This window comes from Rhodnius prolixus, unplaced genomic scaffold (genome assembly GCF_049639745.1).
Source record: "Rhodnius prolixus isolate KJV_2025 unplaced genomic scaffold, Rpr scaffold_7, whole genome shotgun sequence".
In the NCBI taxonomy this organism is placed as follows: Eukaryota; Metazoa; Arthropoda; class Insecta; order Hemiptera; family Reduviidae; genus Rhodnius; species Rhodnius prolixus.
The window spans coordinates 14,389,937-14,410,478 of record NW_027411582.1 but is presented as its reverse complement, the minus strand read 5'-3'; the positions used below and the strand labels follow the sequence as shown (position 1 = coordinate 14,410,478).

Below are 20,542 nucleotides of genomic sequence, written 5' to 3'. Positions count from 1 at the left end.
GGTTCCCAAATTAAGTACTGACAGAAAATTTTGAAGCTGAAAAAAAAATAATACCTATCGTAAAGCCTTAGCTGCATTGTACAATTCCATTACACATTTTATTTTTATTTATTTTTAAAAATATGTTTTGAATTAAATTTGGCATTTATTTAAGCAAGCAGCATTAAACTAACCATGATGAAGTGCTTGACCTGGAAGATCCACTATCTTTGTCACTTTCCTTTGAAAGACTGGCAATTCTTTGCGCTGGTGCTGTACTTCCACTATCTTGTCCTTGGTTTGGACTGGTCTTGCCCGACATTCTTGCTCTGCATAATTCCTGTAATAAAACATACACTTTAATAGTCCCTCCCCCCCCCAAAAATAACAATTCAAGTATTAATTGAAACCAACAAAAAGGTTATCTTTTGCATACCTGATAATGTTTGCTCGGCTCTTCAGTTGAAGAAGTCATATTTCTTATTTTATGTCCATGTCTACGGGTAAGATATAAAACCCCTGCGGATAATGCCAGAGCTACCAAGACACCGCATACTACCACTGTTACTACGTAAACTTCATGTTCAGGCCGGCCGTCCAAGCGTACCATTGCTGGCAGTTTAGTCTAAAAACAAGACAGTTCACATTCTAATTTTAATTCATCGTAAAAGTTAGTTTACATTCAATCCAGTAAATCTTGAGCGACAAACGACTATATGATTTGTAGTAAGTAAAAAAACGTTCAAATTTTGTTTGGAACCATTACTCACCTTGAGCCTCTTTTAGGGAATTGTGTCAATATAAATATTTATACATTTAAACACAAAATTACTCGGTTAAATTTGAGAATCGTTTCTGACAAGGTTTACGAGTTCCATAGAAAGCTTTTTTTATTTTTATTAAGAGCGAAGATTAGACTAAAAATTGTACTTTGTACGACTACATTCCATGTTAAACGCAACATCTTTTGGAGCCTCAACAAACCATTTAGGTTTTATGTATTTATAGCACAAACTTCTGGATATTTCTACCCAGAAATTTTATTTGGATCAAACATTGTATTGTATTTTAGAATTTTCTAATTATCAATCAAAGCAACCTACAAAGAAAATTCAACATTAATATGATTTGAAAAGTTACCTTATTACCAATACCTGCGGAAACCACTACAACTCCATGTCTACGCCGTAAATCTTCTTTGATGCTGTCTGAAATATAAAAATACTTTCTTTAAAACACTACACAGATATACTTAAAATAGACAGTTGTATTCATGAAACTAGTTTGTAGAATAACGACAGAGAATTTCCGCGTGAGAACAGATCTCTTCAGGATTAGGTCAAGATGGCACTTGCAGATTCTTTGGAAAGATGAAGGAAATTCTGAAACCTCTCCTAACTGACTGTGAAACCATCATACAAAGAAGATTTAGCCAACTGGGTGATTACCATGTGCTGGTGGAGGACATACCTCCTTTCTTAGAAACCTTTCAGATTCTGGAATTTACTGTAGAATGTGCTGTAGGATTTGCTAGCCACCAACAAGAGCTGCACTAAGATCTTTGACGTCGCAGTAAACAATTACACCTCCACTCAAACGACAGTAAAGTTATTGACGGACTGTAATATCTAGGTTCTGATTAGGAAAGCAACATTTGTGTTTCAATTTCATAAGCTTATGAATAAAATTCTGTAATCAGTTTATCAACATTTAACCAAATTTACGTGTTTAGATAAAGGATAATTAATTCCATCGTTCATCTTTTTTTTGGTTAGTATTATTTTATGTTTCCAATCATTGGAGCGATATTTGTAATTTAAAAAACCATCCAAACATCTTAAGCTAAATTTAACATCACAAATAATAATAATAATAATAATTAACATCATCATATCATCATAATCATAATATAAAAGAATTCTTAAAAACTTACCTATTCTTCTGGCAACTTCTGAAGCGTTCAAACCAAGTGCGTTTGGTTCATTAACTTTGAATATTATTTCATCCCTATCAGGCCTAAAAGATTTTTAAAACAATCATTTCTGTAACTATAAATAAATTTGAAAACTATGAAATACTGTATTAAAAGGATACCTTTCTTGTGTGAATATTTTCCTTGGTACATTCAAAAGTTCAGCAACAGAACTGACAATATGTGAAGCTGTTCTCCAATTGTTAATGCTGAAAAATAATGCAAAAAGTACCAAATGAATACTAAACTCCGCTAAGCAGTATGAGACGTGCTAAATAGATTCATCACAAAATAGTCATATAGAAAAACTTGTTAACTTCAAGTGTTAATAAAATCTTTTGAATAAAATTTCAACTAATGGCATCTTATTTTGCTTTTAAACAATAAATTAACATAAAGAAAGGTCATTACTTTTTATTTTGGTATTCTCTTGACTTAGAGACTTATTTGGTTCTAGGAAAAGAACAATAGCCTTAATTGGACTCTTTTACCAATCATCCAACGACCATGAGAAAGATGTTTACGACTTAATAGAATTTGAGCATGATCAGAGCTCTGGAATTAAGAAGCAGATTCTAATTATAGATGTGCCAAAAAATCTCAGGACCAAAATTATAAGATAAACAAAAAATTGTCGATTAATGTTCAAAAATTGTTGAACAGTTGATCGCTTACTTTTATAAGTTTTTTTCTGTGCCCTACATCGTTACATTTTGTTTCAAAAAATTAAACAATGAAATTGAACCCTATAGCAAAACATGAGGCCATCATAGTTCATTTTCACCGTACCTAATCAAATATCAAGAAAAGGATGTTGTAACGCCAAATAATTTTTAAAATGGTCATTATACTAAAAAGTACTCACTCGTGCTTAAATTTGATGTAAGCATAAGTTGTATCTACAACATCATATTCATCGCTGTCCTCTGTTTCATCTACAACTTTCTTCTGCGGCTTTTTTGATTTCGGCCAAGGCATGCTCTGAAATGAAAAATACATTGTTCAATAACTTTTATTGAATATTGGTTTTTAATAATTTATTTAAATAATATTTATTATCAATTAATTGACAATTATTATACTAACCTTTGCAGGCCTAAGGTGTACTTCATTTTCAGTTTCCAACTGTTCATCTAAAATTAAATCGAAGAAAAAAAAATTATTTGTTTGCAAATGTTATAGAAAGATATTTCTTTTTGAAAATTTCAAAAATAATACAAATCCCATAAGATATAAAGAAATCTAATGGTTTTATGTAAAAGGAATCGGTGTAATTCTTATTAACCTCGATAGTTTTTCTGTAAAATTGTGTTAACGGTAAGAGAATTAGCTGAAAAATGCTAGAAAAAGCCATCAATAAGCTAAAGTAAACAAGATAATAGCTTTCTTTTAAATTTAAATAATTTGTAAAGAATCATTACCTGATTTATCTTTATCAGATGTTACAGATTCTGGCTGTCCCGTTGAAGAAGTAGTCTGTGTTGAAAATAAGACACGTCAGTTACTTTATTAAAACAATGATTTAAAAATACAAAATAATAACAACAATAATAATAATAAATTACTGCAGGGAAGGAATTAGCTATGAGGTTAGCATACTGGACTCCCACGCGGAGGTCCCGGGTTCGAATCCAGCAGCTGACCCTTAGATTTTCTCTTCCTAGGAGCTTCTTACAGCTCACTGTCCGGTGATGGACAGTGTTGTCTGTAACGAGAGAACACTGTCCGGAGGCCGGCAGTGCACTGGAAAAAGCTCCGGGCGCTAATAACCTCAGCTGTTGATGCGCCCCCCCCAAAAAAAATAAGTTACTGCAATAAACTCTTAAAAAGTTGGAATTATTTTTTCTTACAACTGAAGAATAAAAATTATAATAAAATTTTAGATACAAACCTGAAACGCTGGATCGTAAGGAGGTCCCGGCTTTTTGACATCTAGTCTTTCTCTTCTTTTGAAACCAAGACTTTCTAAAAGATCCTCCTTACTCATTCTTCCTAAATCAGTTTTTCCTAAAAATGGTGAAACAAAGAAACAAAAAACAAAAATAAAGTGAAATTTAAAGAGAGTTAAATCTGGCGCGTGTCGAGGTTATGTTTAGTTAGTAGCATCTCTTGGAAGAACACACACCAAGTTTCAGCCAGATCGGTCTATTTCTTTGTGTTTGGCATTCATTTGAATCGAGGAAGTCGAGTGATTTTCAAAAAATGGACGAAAAAGAATTTCGTGTGTTGATTAAACACTACTTTATGAAAGGCAAAACGCCTCAGGAGGCTAAAGAGAAGCTTGATAAACATTATGGTGACTCTGCACCTTCGATTAGAACAGTTTATAAGTGGTTTCAAAATTTTCGGAGTGGCCATATGGGCACAAGTGACGCTGAACGTTCTGGACGCCCTGTTGAGGTTACTACACCAGAAATCATTGATAAAATCCATGATATGGTGATGGATGACAGAAGAGTGAAGGTGCGCGAGATTGCAAGTGCTGTGGGCATCTCGAATGAACGGGTACATAATATTTTGCATCAACATTTGGACATGACAAAGCTATCCGCAAGATGGGTGCCGCGATTGCTCACGCTTGACCAAAAACGAAATCGTGTGAAGTGTTGCAAGGACGGTTTGCAGCTGTTCCAAAAGAATCCGCAGGACTTTAAGCGTCGTTTCGTCACTGTGGATGAAACATGGATACATCGCTACACTCCTGAGACCTAAGAACAATCTAAACAATGGGTTACCAAGGGGGAATCTGCGCCAAAAAAGGCGAAGACCGTTCCTTCGGCCGGAAAGATTATGGCGACTGTCTTTTGGGATTCGCAAGGAATAATCCTCATCGACTATCTGGAAAAGGGTAAAACTATTACAGGTGCATATTATTCATCGTTATTGGACCGTTTGAAAACCGAGCTGCAAGAAAAACGCCCACGATTGGCCCACAAAAAAGTCCTTTTCCATCACGACAACGCACCAGCTCACACCTCAGCAGTTGTGGTCGCAAAATTAATGGAAATAGGGTTCCAACTCGTTTCACATCCCCCCTATTCTCCAGACTTGGCTCCCTCGGACTACTATTTGTTCCCCAATATGAAGAAATGGCTGGCGGGAAAAAGATTTTATTCAAACGAGGAGGTGATTGCAGAAACGAATGGCTATTTTTCAGACTTGGACAAATCCTATTATTCGGAAGGGATCAACAAACTAGAGCAGCGTTGGACGAAGTGTATAAGCCTAAAAGGAGACTATGTTGAAAAATAAAAAAGGTTTACCCCAAAAAATTAAGTAGTTTTTATTTTTGCATGGACTTTTCAAACGACCCTCGTAAATGAGTAGAAGTAGTGAATGGTTAAGAATGAGTAGAAGTTTATGTGAGATGAGTGATGAGTATATAACCTAACGATGCAAAACAGAGGAGAAAGAAGATACCAAGTCAAGTCAAGTTGTAGACGAAAACAGTCACTCCGGAATTGGAAATATTACATAAACAAACTTTTTTTCCTTTAAGAAAATACATAGTTCATAGAAGTAACTTCTGTAACTCTTATACATAAAATATAGATTAAACAAAAAAAAAAAAAGAAAAGTTGCTTAAAATAGGCGCCTTAAAAAACAATGTTTAATAGATTGGAAAAACTAAAAAACGTTTACGAGAGTAACAAACAGATCGAGAAGTAGAACTTTATAAAATTATCATATTTCGATTATTTTTACTTTAAAAAAGAAAATTACCAAACATTTTTTGTGGCCACTCAAGTATTTATTGATTTGAGCTTTATAAAGTTACATTCGCAAACCTATCAGTAAAGACATTTTACCCTCTTAAATAATTTTATTATTAAAAATTTCTCACCTTGCGGGAAGTAAACCACACCACCTTCTGAGTACCCGGTTACTGAGGGATCTACGTCTTCTTTGAATGCACCATCTTTTGGAATATACAGGAAATCTGGAAAGCATTGATTTTATTTTAAATACAATACAAATAAACGCAATCTTCGCCTTAAAATATTTCAGTCATATTTTCCTTGAAACTAACATCCTAGTCTATTCAGAGTTTCCCAAACCAAAAAGTGAGAAGATTACACCTGAGTGTACACGATAATTATTAAACAGAAGGTAAACCTATATTTGGGGAGGACGGCATTTTGCCATTTGAAATAGTAAAAAGAATTTTAGTAGCTAAAACTGAAAATAAAACAATAAACTCAATGGGACTTGATTAAATTATCTAAAAGGGTATTGCTTTGGAGGCTCGCAAAATAAAATAAAAAAAAAGAATAAAAACAATCTAGCTAAATCATTAACGCTAGGGTAAACTGCTGAAGGTATTTCGAATCTTTGTCCAGTTGGCAAAGAGTTAAATAAATATTATTCAACCCTTAGCATAAATTAGTTTTATTTGTCAAGTCTATTGACAATGGAATTGTGATTTAACTAAAACATCTGGTTGGATTACCTTGATCATCATCAACTGAGTTCTGTTCTTCTGTTGCATCCTCATCATTTTCATCATAATCATCTTGCCCAGGAAATGATACTGATCCAGGAACTGGGAAATATGGCATTCCTTCAGTTTTTTCAGAAGGTAATTCGTCTGTAATTATAAATTAATTAATCTACATAACATACGTAAGTAAATCTATTCCATTTCTTTTTATGTAATATATTTATGTCCCAGAATTTTACACATTTTTTTTTTATAAATTAACTAATGCAAATGTTAATCTTTTGGCGATAAAGAGCTGAGGTTATTAAAATTTATTTTAGTCCTACATTTTACTCAAAAAATTGGTAAGCTAATGTTTATTTATTTTTCGAAAAATATCTACCACTTAATCAAATAATCAAATGCTAGACAAAAAATAATTCGCGTGACTTTGTTTTCAAAGAGTGGTTTACAATAGTTCTTTATTAACATTATTCCGATCTAAATTGGTTATAATAGCTCTCAGTTTATAAAAGGTCAAAAGCAGCCCTTCAGTAACATGAATAACCTTCCCTAAACTATTTTTACCTTATCGCCTCCACGAGTGGATGATTTATTTTTTCAGGTTTTCCAGTTTGTATTCTTTTACGTTTATGTTACTCATCCACAGTTATTTATCTCATTCTAATTGCTTTTTTAGTTTAATTTTAAGATTTCTTTCTTCCTATTTTTAAATATCTTCACTGATGCAATAAAATCGTATTGTAATAAAAGGTGTTTTTGCGTATTGAATAACATTATTTACAGAGCAAGGACCATGCTTGCTTCCAAAAAATTATTTAATTTTTCCTGACTAGCACATCCTATAGCTCTCGCCAGAGATTCTAATTAGACACCTCTAAATACATGTTGCCGTTTTCAAATTTTGCTCCTCTTCGGAGATCAGAGATCGAATTGAGCAAGTTATAGGTAGATAGCCGGCAGAATCCTAAACCAATGAGCAATCTAGCAGTAAAACAGTTTTAACTTACAGTACGAAATACCATACTAACTTATGGACACTAGGAATATTTATAGACATTTTAATAATGTGAGTTTAGGATTTCCATTTGTTTCGCCTTTAGATTCATGTTCTAGCTGGTAATGAATAAGCTTAATAAATATTTTTAAATAAAATCAGAACGGCGTGGCAGCGAATTCGTGATTAATTTTTGTATTGATTTTGTATGCTGAAGTTTATTATTTTATTTATAAACACTAACATTTTTCCACTTAGTAGAAAATTTCCATTATGATAATGTAATCAGTGAACGTTTCCATACTTAATATTTGCCTGGAAAAGAGTTTTATTTGAAAACTCCACATATATGTACTTTGTTTACTTAAAATATCCAGTGTATAAACCAATTACAAACTTCCATTCTGGCGAAACAAAAATCAATAGTTGTAAACATCTATTTATATTTCATTAGATTTAGGTTAGCAAATTATGTCACCCATGTTCACCACATACATAATGACTTTTTAAGTATTTAAAATTACAGTTTATGGCATTAAAATCAATTTTTAGTGATGGTAAATCAAATTATAAATATCTTGATTTTATTAGTTAGTCTGTCTATTAATTGCTGTATGCAATTATTACTACAACAATATTTTTTCTTTTAAATGTTTTATTATTTTTAGCTTCAGTTAGTAATGAAGTTCTTCGTCAGGAGATGTTTTCTATCTACTCACTTATTATTACGAGCAGAACATCAATACAGCAATTTTGAGAATTTTGACAGCTTTGCAGCGATGAAAGGAATCCAGAATGGTAAATTGAAATAAGCATTTCTGAAAGTCTAGTAATTCTAAAAGCAATAGATAAACCCAGTTTGAACTCTATGTTGGTAAGAGAATGCAGATGTCTGGATTGACTAGCCCATGAAAGGATGATTAGACTCCCTAGACATCCAGCGATTGAGGATAACGATAGAACTGATGAACTTTCGTGGCAAGGTTTTAGCACGTTACTCTGAAAAACCCGAAATATTTGAATGGGTTGGTTGGAGGAAAGTACAAATCTTAGTAGTGAGGAAAATGCTTCTTAATCAATTTGCCTTGAAACACTCAATAGCCAGTAAAGTTTTTAAAAAAAATTATTAATTTTCTTTTTTTCAACCGGACCTCCATTTGGAAAAGCTGATCTTATAATTCATGAAAATTCAGTGGTGAGTAGTGAAACTCCAATACATTCCAGACTACTAAGTTAGAAGTTTGAGTACTTAATGAATTGTACTTAGAACCTTTTCCAGATCCTACAATTATATGGGCAACAGTGTTGATTGGGGAACTATTCCATCAGAGTTCATGCTTGTATCACGAGGAAAACTTCAATAGACGGTTTTTCTCACAGTTCTTCTGCATCTAAAAAATAAAAATAACAAAAAACTAAATAAACTAAAATACTTACAAGTCATTGGCAGATCTTTTAGTTCAAAACCAGAACGAAAATGCTCTGGTGTGTTGTACAGGGTTGAAAAATGATCCCATTTGTGATCTGGTAAAGATCGTCGCACTACAGCGTAAGGCTCGTTTTCTTCTTCGTCTTCTTCATCGGCTTCATCGTAGTCTATAATAAATGATCATAAAATTAATTGAAATCCACGTGAAGAAAGTGACGAAAAACATCATAGTGATAAGGTGGCCCGATTTTCTCTATCTGCCACAATTACACTTCTAAATTACACTTTTTCTTTAAACCTAAATCGATTACTTCTTGTAAATAATATTATATTACTAGGTGGGAATGCAGTTATGCAGTTGGTAAATTCTGCGGCAGGTTCTCAGCAGAACGTAGTCCTGCCTACATCCTTTCTTGAAATTCTACCATCATTTACCCCCCATGCCAAATGAAACAGAACTCTTGGATTCTTTACAACATCCCCAAATAATTTTTACTGAACGTTATTTCCCACGTTCTATGGAATTATAACTTTGCGTTTAAAATTAAAAGTTTAGACAAAAAAATCAGTTTCCAGTAAGCTGTTCTGTAAGATATTCATAGACAAATGCCTATGAATTTGAAAACAATTCCAGAAGCCTAAAAGTCAGCTACAGTGTACCTGGATGACTCTTTAAATTGCTCTTAGAACTCAAAACGATTGAAGTACATAAATGCACTCCGATAGTTTCTTTTTAACGTGAAAAACATGTTTCTTTCATCACTATAACTTCAACATCTCCTTCTTACAACAACTGGTGAGTTGTTTTCTTCTTGGCGAACGGATAAAGACTGTCTATCAAATTAAATTCTTTCCGTCACTAAAATGAGAGACATTGAGAAAACTAAGCAACTCTATGGAAACAAACACAGTTGCCGAGCGGCTGTCGACGGATAAAGGCGTATCTGCACCGCATAAAGATTATCACAACCCTTCTTGTGGAGCATATAATCTTTGGGCGCAGTAAATTTTAATGCCTCCGATTATGGATGATCCGAAAGATCTGAGTGCACAGAACTGGCCATTAATATAGTATAAACATTTTTTTTTGTGACTTTAAAATTCGCCTTGATCCTACAGATTAGTTGATATCTACTCTATCTCAACTCCCAAGATCTTTCGTTGGAAACCTTTTTCCAGTTTCGGAGAGCCTCAAAAATGAATTCCAAGTGCAAATTTTTTACTCAAACTACTCGTTATCTTTGGAGATGATCTAACAGAAAGTAATAATAATATACTTTGACACCTACATACTTGTAATTATAGGTAGAATCCCACTGCTTGAAGTTTACTAATTTCGGTTGAAATAAAGTTTGTAATTAACGAATGATTTTAAACTTTAGCACTTCATTAAAAGTTGTTCAATATTAGTATTGCATATAGTTGTAATAAGTAATGCGAATTTCAAAGAACTTTAACTTTGGAAATTAATTATGAAGTTTTGTTAATCATCATTCTAAGTTAAATTAAAAAATAAATAATTATTTACACTATTATTTCATTAAGATATAAAATAAATGTATTGTAATTAGACTGGATGTATAAATAGCATTTTGGAAGACTTGTTAATTTATCTTTTGTTCAGGTAATCTGAATCTAGTTGTACGTTAAATGTGCCATCGATTTTGCTAGCAGTAAACAAATTTACCACAAGAAATCTACGGTGTCGAGCTTTTATTTCTTAGAAAATAGTCCTTGGAAATCTTTCAGCTATTTATGAATGAAATTGTCATCATAATCCGTAAATTTGTGAAGAGAGAAGTGGAATAAAGTACATTCTTTAGCTTTACAGGTAGAATTAAAACACAAGCCTTGCCAAATATTTATATGGGTAAAAATTATACCTTGAGGTCCATTAGTTACAAACAAACATTATTAACAAACTATCTAAGAGAAAAGTGCGAAGATTACAGAAAAATGAGGCTACATAATTAACTTTAAAAAAAACCTTGATTAATTCATAATGGAGACTGTATGCTAACAAATTATTCTGTCAATTAAACATTTCCAGTTATATCAATTATATTTTCAAGCAGTAAATTGTTGAGAATCAGTTGAGGGTTTTCATTCCAGACTTTCCATTGTACATTTAAGCTGCAATGTTTTTAAAATGGAAGAAGAGTTCATTAATCTTTTCTTTTTTATATTATTATTATTATATAATAATAAATAAATTATACGCTCGTAAATCCATTATAAAGTGTTGGGCTATAGTTTATCCTATTATTGCATCATTGGATATTCCGCAATGGGCCGTCTCCTCTAGTTTTCCAAAATCCAAGCTGTGTAGTTTGGTTAAGTGAAAAAGATTTCTTTGGACCACTTTACCTAAAAGGATCAAATCCTTTAACCAGAAGAAATAGCTATGGACTTTTTTTTTAAGGTAAGGTTTCGTGAAATAATAACCCAAAACTCTTGGTAAGGTTAAACAACAGAACGTTTAACCTACACCCGTAGGTTAAAATGAAATAAATCGATTGGGTAGCAATTTTTATCATAATTAAATTGTAAACAAAGTATTTTAACAGTTTCCCAATTTATCAGCGTTCTCCTTTTTAAAAAAGTATTGCCACCATCCTCCAAAGCAGTAAATGAATTATCTATTACATAATTACGAGTCCAGAATCTAAGCAAAGGCAATGAACCGAAAGTGGATGCTAGACTCAATTAACTAACTCAGTTCAAGTAATGGCAAGCAATTTGCCTGTTAACTTGGATTTTAAAGGTAACTAGAGGGCCAAAAGGGGCAGAACGACGGGGGATTTAATTAATGTGTTTTTTGTTGGAAGTTGAAGATCTTTTTTTTAAAAATATTCTTAACAGTTAAAACATTTAGTACTTATTAACAAATATAATGTACATGAAATTATGTACGAATTAGATTAAATTGAATATTAGAGGAGGCAACTACAATTTTAGTGAAAATAATAATTTTCAAGAAATCTTAAATTACTTTTCTTTTCTTTTTACTTTATTTATTTTCACAACTGCAGCATAATTCTGCAACAAGTGAAGCTGATACAACATGGTAATGGAATAAATACATGAGGGGAGAATTCACCCATTGGTGAAACTCCCAAAGTGGTACTGTTTTAAATTACTTAAGTAAGAAGGTTATTCAAGTGGTTTAAACCATTTTTTTATTATTTACACAGACAATTTAATCATGAGCTGACTAATTTAAACATTTATCTTTTATAGTACTCGTACTTTTGTAATTACGGTTGTAGGATTACTAAAAAAATAATATTAAATCCATCCAACAGCAGACGACTTTCATCTCGTGATGAAAGGTTAAAAATAAAATTTCAACAGATTATAATCCTGGATATACTTAGAAAGTAAGTGTTAATATAGATTTATTTAAAGAAGACCATATTTCAAATCTAATCTTTGGTCATTTATTTAATCTAAATTTCTTTCACTTAAACTTAATTTACATTCTAGTAGCGTGGCAGCTCGCCCCTACATTACCACAAATGTTGGTTCTCCAGATAGTATTCATTAGTATTCCGCAGAAAATGTTCAAAATAAAATTATATTATGAATACACTCAATTGTATTCATTTTATTACTAAAATCGAATGAAGGAAATGAAAATTTCAATTTTGTTTTTTTACTTTAAATAGAATTTTCAATGCAAATTACTAAACTATTATTTAAAAAAAAAAAAATAAATAAATAAAATTTGGTAGGAATGAACAAGTGGTTGCCACACAATTTTTAATTATATCCAGCAAAAATTTCGATTCATTTAATCAATTAACTTGCAAACACCTTGAACAGATGTCCAATATAAGTCTACAATTTACCGGAATGCAAATGAATAATTCAATAGAACATGTCTAAACTTGCATTTGGATAATTACATCACTTCAATAATGGAACTAGTGAATGATTTATTTACCTAAATGCACTTCAAGAGTAATGACCAACGTCATTCACTGTTACTTAGGTCAGGAAATGGAATGAGCTTCAAATTATATGGTTACAAATTTTCTATGTATACAATACTAGAATCACAATTATTTCAGTTTATTTACATTACAATTATTTTATAATGATATTTAACTAATTATAACAAAAATTAACCTTAATAGGTAATGGAAAGCTTAATTGAAGGTATAATTAAATAAAACTGAAAAACGAGTCACCAGAAAATGGAGTATTAACAAAGTATGAGTATACTGGATAACTTGGCTGGCTCCAGCACCCTTCAACAACTAGCTCTAGAACTCAGTTGAATCAGTGATGGGTGAAAAGTGATTGATGACCTCCACCGAAGGATTATCTCAAAACGGTAGGGATGTAAGTGGACCAGAAGGTAAATAAAGAAAATAAAGTAATCGTTTACTACTTCTGATGGAGTTCAGTTACCTAAATGTGCCATCATAATCGTGGAAATTACTTTTCTAAATTCTACTTGCCAGTTTTCTAGAAGTTTTCAGGGCTAAAACAATTTGTGGATTCAGTTTTATTGTGCTTACTTTATCCTGCGATGAAGTTTTTAAAGTATTAAAGTTCTCTTTATTATGGCAAATTCAAAACTCTTACAAACTTAGATCAGTCATAATACAATACTTTGCTCACATTCACCAATCATCTTGTTCTCTCTTTTGTCCTAATAACAACAGTTGTTAAACTGATAACATTTTGCTTCTGTGACTAACCGGAATTTTACTTGAATCAATTAAGTTTTTAAAGCTTCAGTATAAACAAAATAAATAGTGCACATTTATTTCGTTTGCGACGTGAAATCTAAGTGAGAATTTCAAAGAAGAGAAAATATAAGAAACAAAGCTAAATCAGGATGGTCCCAAGTACAGCAAGAATAACTCCTGTCATGAATAAAAGATTATATAATGATCCTAAGCTAGGTTTGCACACATATGGTATTCAAATGACATTAAATCTAAACTAAGAGAATTCAAACCTTAAAACAGAGCTGCTTTTTGCTGGTGCTAAGCATAAATTTAATTTGTATAACCTCTTTTTAGATCAAACTAAAAAGTGTCCAAAGATGTAATGAACTGTGTGAGAAAGATAAGTAAACAAAATTCACTCACATCTGGCCGACTGACTGTCAGGTGGATAGTAAACTTCATCAGCGAAATCAGTTCTTGGATTATCAGCACTCGGTTGGTAGTTTATGTAGGCAATGTTCCGCTGTTCATCCTGGAAATTATAGAAGATAAGACATGTTAAACATTTGTTTCCGATACACATCATTAAAGAAAAACTACGTAATTTAGCAAGTTTATAAGAATTTACATAAACTTTCTCTAAAAATATACAAAAATGAAATTGTTTGAAATTTGTTAATTACAGATACAAAGAAAGTCTACTCAGAGTCTACTAATCATCTAAGAACATTAAATATAAGTAAGTATTTTTCGTTTGTCCAGTAACTGCGGTTGAGTCTTTGTTAACTGAAAGTATTGCTATGCCATCTGCGTAATGGCCAGCTATGTATCAGTTTTGATCGAAATGTCCACTGTATTGATAGAAATAAGGTATCGGTGCCAAGTATCAGCAGCTTCATTATTGTAAACTATTGCCTTGGAGAAGAATGTATTTTATAAGTAACTTTGTAGAAATAATCAATCGAGTAGATATTTCGCTTTTAAATAAACATATACTTTTTTGCTTTTTAATCTAATGCAGAACAATTTCTTACATTCAATGGCGTATTTACTAATTATCTTGAGAAAATCAATTGACGTTGAATTATCAAATTGACGTTTACGTAACATGCAGATTTTTCTTGAATAACTCGTTAACAGTAAAATTATGTTCAAAAGACCCTCCTTGCAATGTTTGGTAAAGAGAATTGTTAAATTTATTGAATAGTTTTGCTTTTGGAAGTCTTGGCCTCCACTTTTTAGTTTTTCTGTCGTTACTTTCATAAAGTTTTTACAACAAATAGTTCTTAAAAACATTTGTTCATTAAAGGTTATCTACTTTGATTTCAAGTCAGTAATCGTATTTGTTTGGAGGATGAAAGCTTTAACTGACAAAAGTAATTAGGAACTAACTTCTAATATGTACCAGTTTTAGTTAATTAAATAAGTTACTCGGTTAATTCAATGAGTAAATCCCACATTGATGGAGGTTTTATTGAAATTAAAGAAACAGAAGACTGATACCTCTTGAAGGTTCTTGGTAGATTAAAATATATGAAGTGAATCAATCACGCAACTACATTAGAGGTGATGAAGTTCGTGCTCAGGTTTAGGGTGCTCTAGGAGGTGGCTGGATACAACTCAACTAGAATAACACTAATATCAAACCTATGAAATGTTGTTTGTTTAATTTTAGAGCTTCATCCTCTGGGGTAAGTGATTAGGTGATAAGTAATTATTAAATCGGAGAAAATCATTGAATCCGTTCTTAAGGAAATCACGAAGCAATTGAACAATGGAGTCTTCCGATTTATTTTAAATATTAATGCATGAATACTTAGATTTGGGAGTGCGTTTCCATCCACTTAGCGACATCTTCCTGCCTCTACAGAAATAGACTATTCGAGCTCTTGCAGAGGTAGTTCATGTTGGTGAATCGTTTTTTTTTTTTTTGTAAAAGTACAGTGGATGGAAGATACCACTTTTTAGCTTGCACAGTTAGATGCTTGGTGTTAAAGTCTCCACCTGCCAAGAATCTTGGTCCCAGTTTGCCAAAGTAAGCACTGAATTCTTTAGATGAAATACTTTGTTAGGAATGACAACGTGCACAGTGAAATTAATAGAAGAATACTGCTGGCTAACAGGACATACTTTGGTTTGCAACATCATTTTAGAAGTCAGTTACTCTCCAGGTCGTCTAAGATAAGGCTTTATAAGACCCTTATCCGACCCGTCTTAACGTACGCCTCAGAGTGCTGGGTCACCACCAAAAATGACGAGCTTGTCCTTCTTAGGTTCGAAAGAAAAATTCTTCGAAAGATCTATGGAGCCATTTTGGATGGCGAAACATGGAGACGGAGAAGTAATGCAGAACTAAGGAGTTTGTACAGGGACGTCGACGTGGTGCGTGTGGTGAAGCTTGGATGGCTTCGTTGGGCAGGACACGTAGCCAGAATGAATCCCGAGAAAATACCACACAAGATAATAAAAGAAAATATATATATGGCACGCGACGAGTGGGCAGACCGAGGTCGATATGGACTGATGGTGTTTCGAAGGATTCAAGAACTCTCCTTGGTGTCCGAAACTGAATGGTGGCAGCATTGGACCGGGACAGCATTGGACTGGCAAACTTTGATAGAGGAGGCCAAGATTCGCGCAAGCGAGTTGTAGCGCCTGTTAAGAAGAAGAAGGAATGACACCGCTGCCATATTTAAAGTATGTGACTGGCAAGACCCACTAACTGGAGAAGCAAGATTAACTGTAACGACTGCAAACCCCTGTACATTGGACAGAATTCGCAACATTTGGAGAACAGAAGGAAATAACTCGTCAGTAGTATAAATGAATAGCAGATAAGAAAATAATGCCAAACTTTTTCACACCACAACATAAAACCGTAATATCAATACCAAAAACCCTGTCCTTGTGAACAACAATTTGACAAAAGCCAAAAACATGTATTAAAGATAGTTAAATATATTGTAACGAAGTTGACCTGTGGCAGAGAAGAAAGGCCTAGATTGTTCTAGGGGTTAAGCGACCAAAGTCGGTATCAGGCCACCACTGTGTAGACAAAAGGGCCGGTCTATACCTGAACTAGAAAGGAAAGGGCTAGATTGTTCAAGGAGTTAGTGACCTGTGTAAAAGCCAGCCAAGAAAAAGGCCTCAGTTGGGGTGGTGGCATATGTATTTCCCAGCCAGTGATTGACAGGTGAGAGTGAGACAGACGGAGTTGGAGAGAGACAGAGAATGGGAGGAGGCGGCCCCAGCTGAGGTGGTGGCAGTATGTTTTCTCCAGCCAATGAACGTCAGGAGGGCGTGGAAACTTATGCTCAGAGAGTTGGAGGAGGGCAGTCCCAGTTGGAGGGAGGCACGCAGTTAAAAGGAGGCAGACACAGCTGGAGAAGTCAGTTTTTAAGCAAGTTTTAAGGAGTTATTAGAGTTTATAGTTTTAATCAGTTAGTTTTGAGTGAGTCTTTGAGAGACAGTTTTGGGAGACACTTTGGAAGTGATAGTTTTGAGAGAGTCAGTGTTACGGAGTGCTTCAGTGTTAGCCAGTTGGGCAGGTAGTCAGTTCGTGAGTAGAGCTTTGCTAGTGCGGTTGAGTCTAGCGCAATTCGGTGCAGTGTGGACCAGGGGTCAGTCGTGGAACAGTTTTGTGGCGTTACGTAGTGAATAAGTAACAGTAAACTGTTGTGACTGTTGTAAATGGTGACTGTAATGAATAGCGTTAGTTGCTAGTAAATGTTAATGTTAGTTAAAGTTAATGTGTGAATAAATCAGGTTATTACTTACAACTTTAGCGAGTTTTATTATTTAATCAAACCCACATATTTAATAACTAGTGGCAGGCATTAGTTGTGTAAGTAAAGTTTTTGGAAAAACTTTACAATATTCACAGTATGCCGTCTCAATAAACTACACATACTTACATAAATTAAACTAAATATACAATCACTCAATAAGGCAGCGATATCATTCCTACCATTCCTATCACCTGGTTGTAACCTCTACTGGGGTATAATCATCACACATGAATTGTACACCTTACGTTGCAGTTCACCTCTACGGAGAAGGAACTATTCCGAAACGTCTGCTAGAGAGGAAAATGCGAATTCTAATCTACCCCCAAAACAAAAACCCCACAATAACAGACCAAACACAAAAATAATACATTTTTCTTTTTATTTTTCACAATGTTTTTGAGTGTGCGTGCGTTTTTTTGTTTCACTGTCCATGAATTAAAAGATTAATGAGGTAGCTTCATCGAATTATTTGTTTTCAAATTCAGGGAAACTAGTTAATAAGAACTCAAAATTTTGAAACACTGGCCCGATTGCTATGTTTCCTCATTACTTCTTGCAAAAGATAAAAGTACTGGAAAAATTCACATCCAGGATGGTTTAATATTTTCTGTCCAGTGCAAGTTTACTTACGGTGGAAGGGAGGGGAAAAAAAGGTCAAGTCTGAATAAAACATATGGTAAAGCTATGCGCCCAGATGTTGTCACAATAGATTTTTGTAGGGCACCAAATCAAGTTGCCCAACACAAAGTACGTCACAACTCTCTCTAATGGAAACCCTCCATAAACTTTGTTATATTTTGTTCAATAAAGGGGGAAAAAAACTGGTTTCAGAACTCGGTGGGATTTTTAGTTTGTTTGCAAACTGTAATAATGTGACCATTATTAAATCAGTAGCAGAAAGTAAAGCTATGTTTTAAATCACAGGCGAGTACAAGTTCATTATAATTTAAAGTTTCAATTTGGCTAATAACAAGAACATTTGTTCTATCCGTTAATTTATTGAATTATTCTCTTTCTGTGAATTGTTTGACACAATACTAAGCAAATTAGGACAAAGTCTACCAAGCTGTTGAACTTAATTCTCTTCAGAGTGTACTTTATATTTATTCATTTGTTTATTTTTTATTTTGCAGTTAGGAGTTTAATTTAATATTTTCGCGGAATTTATAAGAGAAAAGTGGCTATAAGATAGTTTTTTGAACAAATAAAAAAAAAAACTCTATTAAGGTAAGGCAAGAAAAATAATGAAGAAGGTAATTTCTGCAGAAGAGAAAAACCAGTTGGGAGAGGACTCTAAGAATGAAAATATAATGGATAATAAGGATGTTAAAGAGAATAGATAACTGCAAAGGATTTGAGCGTGAAGAGATGATCCAAGAATGAGTTGGAATAGGTCGACAGATCGTAGAAGAACCTGAGACAGCATTAAAGGGAATGGCATTAAAGAGAAATAGCTGATGTCAACTGGCAGAACTCCAGCTACCAAAAAGCAAGCTACCAGAAATAAATTCTGTTTATATCAAATTTACTTGAATTAGCACCATTTTTTTTCAATTAATTAAGTACATTATTCTTCACAAGAAGAAGTTACAAAAACTTGACTGTTCAGCCCTAACCAAAGACTTAACACTGAAGGATTTGATGTGCTAGCGTATAAAATGTACTGGTTAATTTTTAGTGTTAATACTGGATGATAAAATAGAATCTGCTTTTATAATCTACTCTTTGTAATTACCTGGACCTTCCATCCTCATTATTTCGCTATAACCACAACATTAAATATAAAGTTTTAATAACCTTAATGATATCATTAACTCCTCCTAAATTAGGGTGCTGTAAAAGTAAGTAAAACTAAATTCTTAAGAATATACTGCTTTTATAACGACTGTAATTTAAAAATTAATCGTACTTGGTAGTAATTGCAGCTAATGGCCGCCAAACTACTTTGGTACTTCCCTTGTTTTTTTGTTTATTTTAAATAATATTTTGAAGTAAATTTCAGTCCTAATTATATTACAAAGATAATATTTGTTTATATCATTGAAGAGAATAAAATATAATACAATTTAAAGGTAATTAGCCCCCCCCCCAAAAAAAAAGGTAAATGTAAAATTAGAAGCTAAATGTATGTGGGAATAGGGATTCACTTGTAAGCGCTCTAAACGCCTACACAATCTCTCCCGAAGTCAGCTAGGTCAAAGCGTAGGCGTTTATACTCGAAGTATATATATACTATATACTAATAAGCAACGATCGAACAAAGTTTTTGCATCCCTTGATTTATAAGGACCCTTCCGTTTCAAACTGCACAACTCAACGAAAAATTTTCTTTTTTCTCGCTTTGTTTGTTTGTTTTTTTTAAATAAAAATATACGTCACTTGTGCAAGGCACCATTGTGTCAAAATAAATTTAGTGGTATTTTATCTTGAAGAATGTTAGCAGTAAATTTTAGAAATTTTTCTTTGTAATAAAGGGTATTTAAGTGTACTTGAACTTAAGAAATGGTGTGTTTTATTTTCATTAATCGATTCTTGGATTTGTTTTATACCTTTAAATCAATTTCAAGGATTCGTATACGAGGGTCGTTTGAAAAGTCCGTGCAAAAATAAAAACTACTTAATTTTTCGGGGTAAACCTTTTTTATTTTTCAACGTAGTCTCCTTTTAGGCTTATACACTTCGTCCAACGCTGCTCTAGTTTGTTGATCCCTTCCGAATAATAGGATTTGTCCAAGTCTGAAAAATAGCCATTCGTTTCTGCAATCACCTCCTCGTTTGAATAAAATCTTTTTCCCGCCAGCCATTTCTTCATATTGGGGAACAAATAGTAGAACGAGGGAGCCAAGTCTGGAGAATAGGGGGGATGTGAAACGAGTTGGAACCCTATTTCCATTAATTTTGCGACCACAACTGCTGAGGTGTGAGCTGGTGCGTTGTCGTGATAGAAAAGGACTTTTTTGTGGGCCAATCGTGAGCGTTTTTCTTGCAGCTCGGTTTTCAAACGGTATAATAACGATGAATAATATGCACCAGTAATAGTTTTACGCTTTTCCAGACAGTCGATGAGGATTATTACTTGCGAATCCCAAAAGACAGTCGCCATAATCTTTCCGGCCGAAGGAACGGTCTTCGCCTTTTTTGGCGCAGATTCCCCCTTGGTAACCCATTGTTTAGATTGTTCTTTGGTCTCAGGAGTGTAGTGATGTATCCATGTTTCATCCACAGTGACGAAACGACGCTTAAAGTCCTGCGGA

General features: G+C 33.4%; 1 protein-coding gene and 1 long non-coding RNA gene across 9 annotated transcripts in view; one reads left to right on the top strand and one right to left on the bottom strand.

The window, feature by feature from the left end:
- The window catches only part of IA-2 (tyrosine phosphatase IA-2), a 142,733-nt gene that overhangs the window by 15,541 nt on the left and 106,650 nt on the right, over positions 1 to 20,542 (bottom strand). For all 4 annotated transcript variants that reach the window (XM_074114177.1, XM_074114178.1, XM_074114176.1 and 1 more), the window contains 13 exons: positions 13,924 to 14,032; positions 8,827 to 8,985; positions 6,402 to 6,539; positions 5,796 to 5,891; positions 3,843 to 3,958; positions 3,373 to 3,427; positions 3,038 to 3,084; positions 2,817 to 2,932; positions 2,074 to 2,160; positions 1,913 to 1,995; positions 1,120 to 1,187; positions 416 to 604; positions 174 to 319 (listed from right to left, as the gene is read on the bottom strand). In XM_074114177.1, coding sequence (XP_073970278.1) covers positions 174 to 319; positions 416 to 604; positions 1,120 to 1,187; positions 1,913 to 1,995; positions 2,074 to 2,160; positions 2,817 to 2,932; positions 3,038 to 3,084; positions 3,373 to 3,427; positions 3,843 to 3,958; positions 5,796 to 5,891; positions 6,402 to 6,539; positions 8,827 to 8,985; positions 13,924 to 14,032 — 1,409 coding nt within the window. The remainder of the gene's footprint in view (positions 1 to 173; positions 320 to 415; positions 605 to 1,119; positions 1,188 to 1,912; positions 1,996 to 2,073; positions 2,161 to 2,816; positions 2,933 to 3,037; positions 3,085 to 3,372; positions 3,428 to 3,842; positions 3,959 to 5,795; positions 5,892 to 6,401; positions 6,540 to 8,826; positions 8,986 to 13,923; positions 14,033 to 20,542) is intronic.
- On the top strand, positions 12,119 to 19,891 carry LOC141447034 (uncharacterized). Of its 5 annotated transcripts, none has more exons than XR_012454091.1 (5): positions 12,119 to 12,198; positions 12,958 to 13,165; positions 13,855 to 14,108; positions 14,186 to 14,239; positions 18,422 to 19,891. It is a non-coding gene; the product is annotated as an uncharacterized lncRNA (long non-coding RNA). The 5 variants fall into 5 exon arrangements; XR_012454092.1 differs by lacking the exon at positions 18,422 to 19,891 and adding an exon at positions 12,644 to 12,844 and having other exon boundaries at positions 12,124 to 12,198; positions 14,186 to 15,429; XR_012454090.1 differs by lacking the exon at positions 18,422 to 19,891 and having other exon boundaries at positions 12,958 to 13,157; positions 14,186 to 15,429.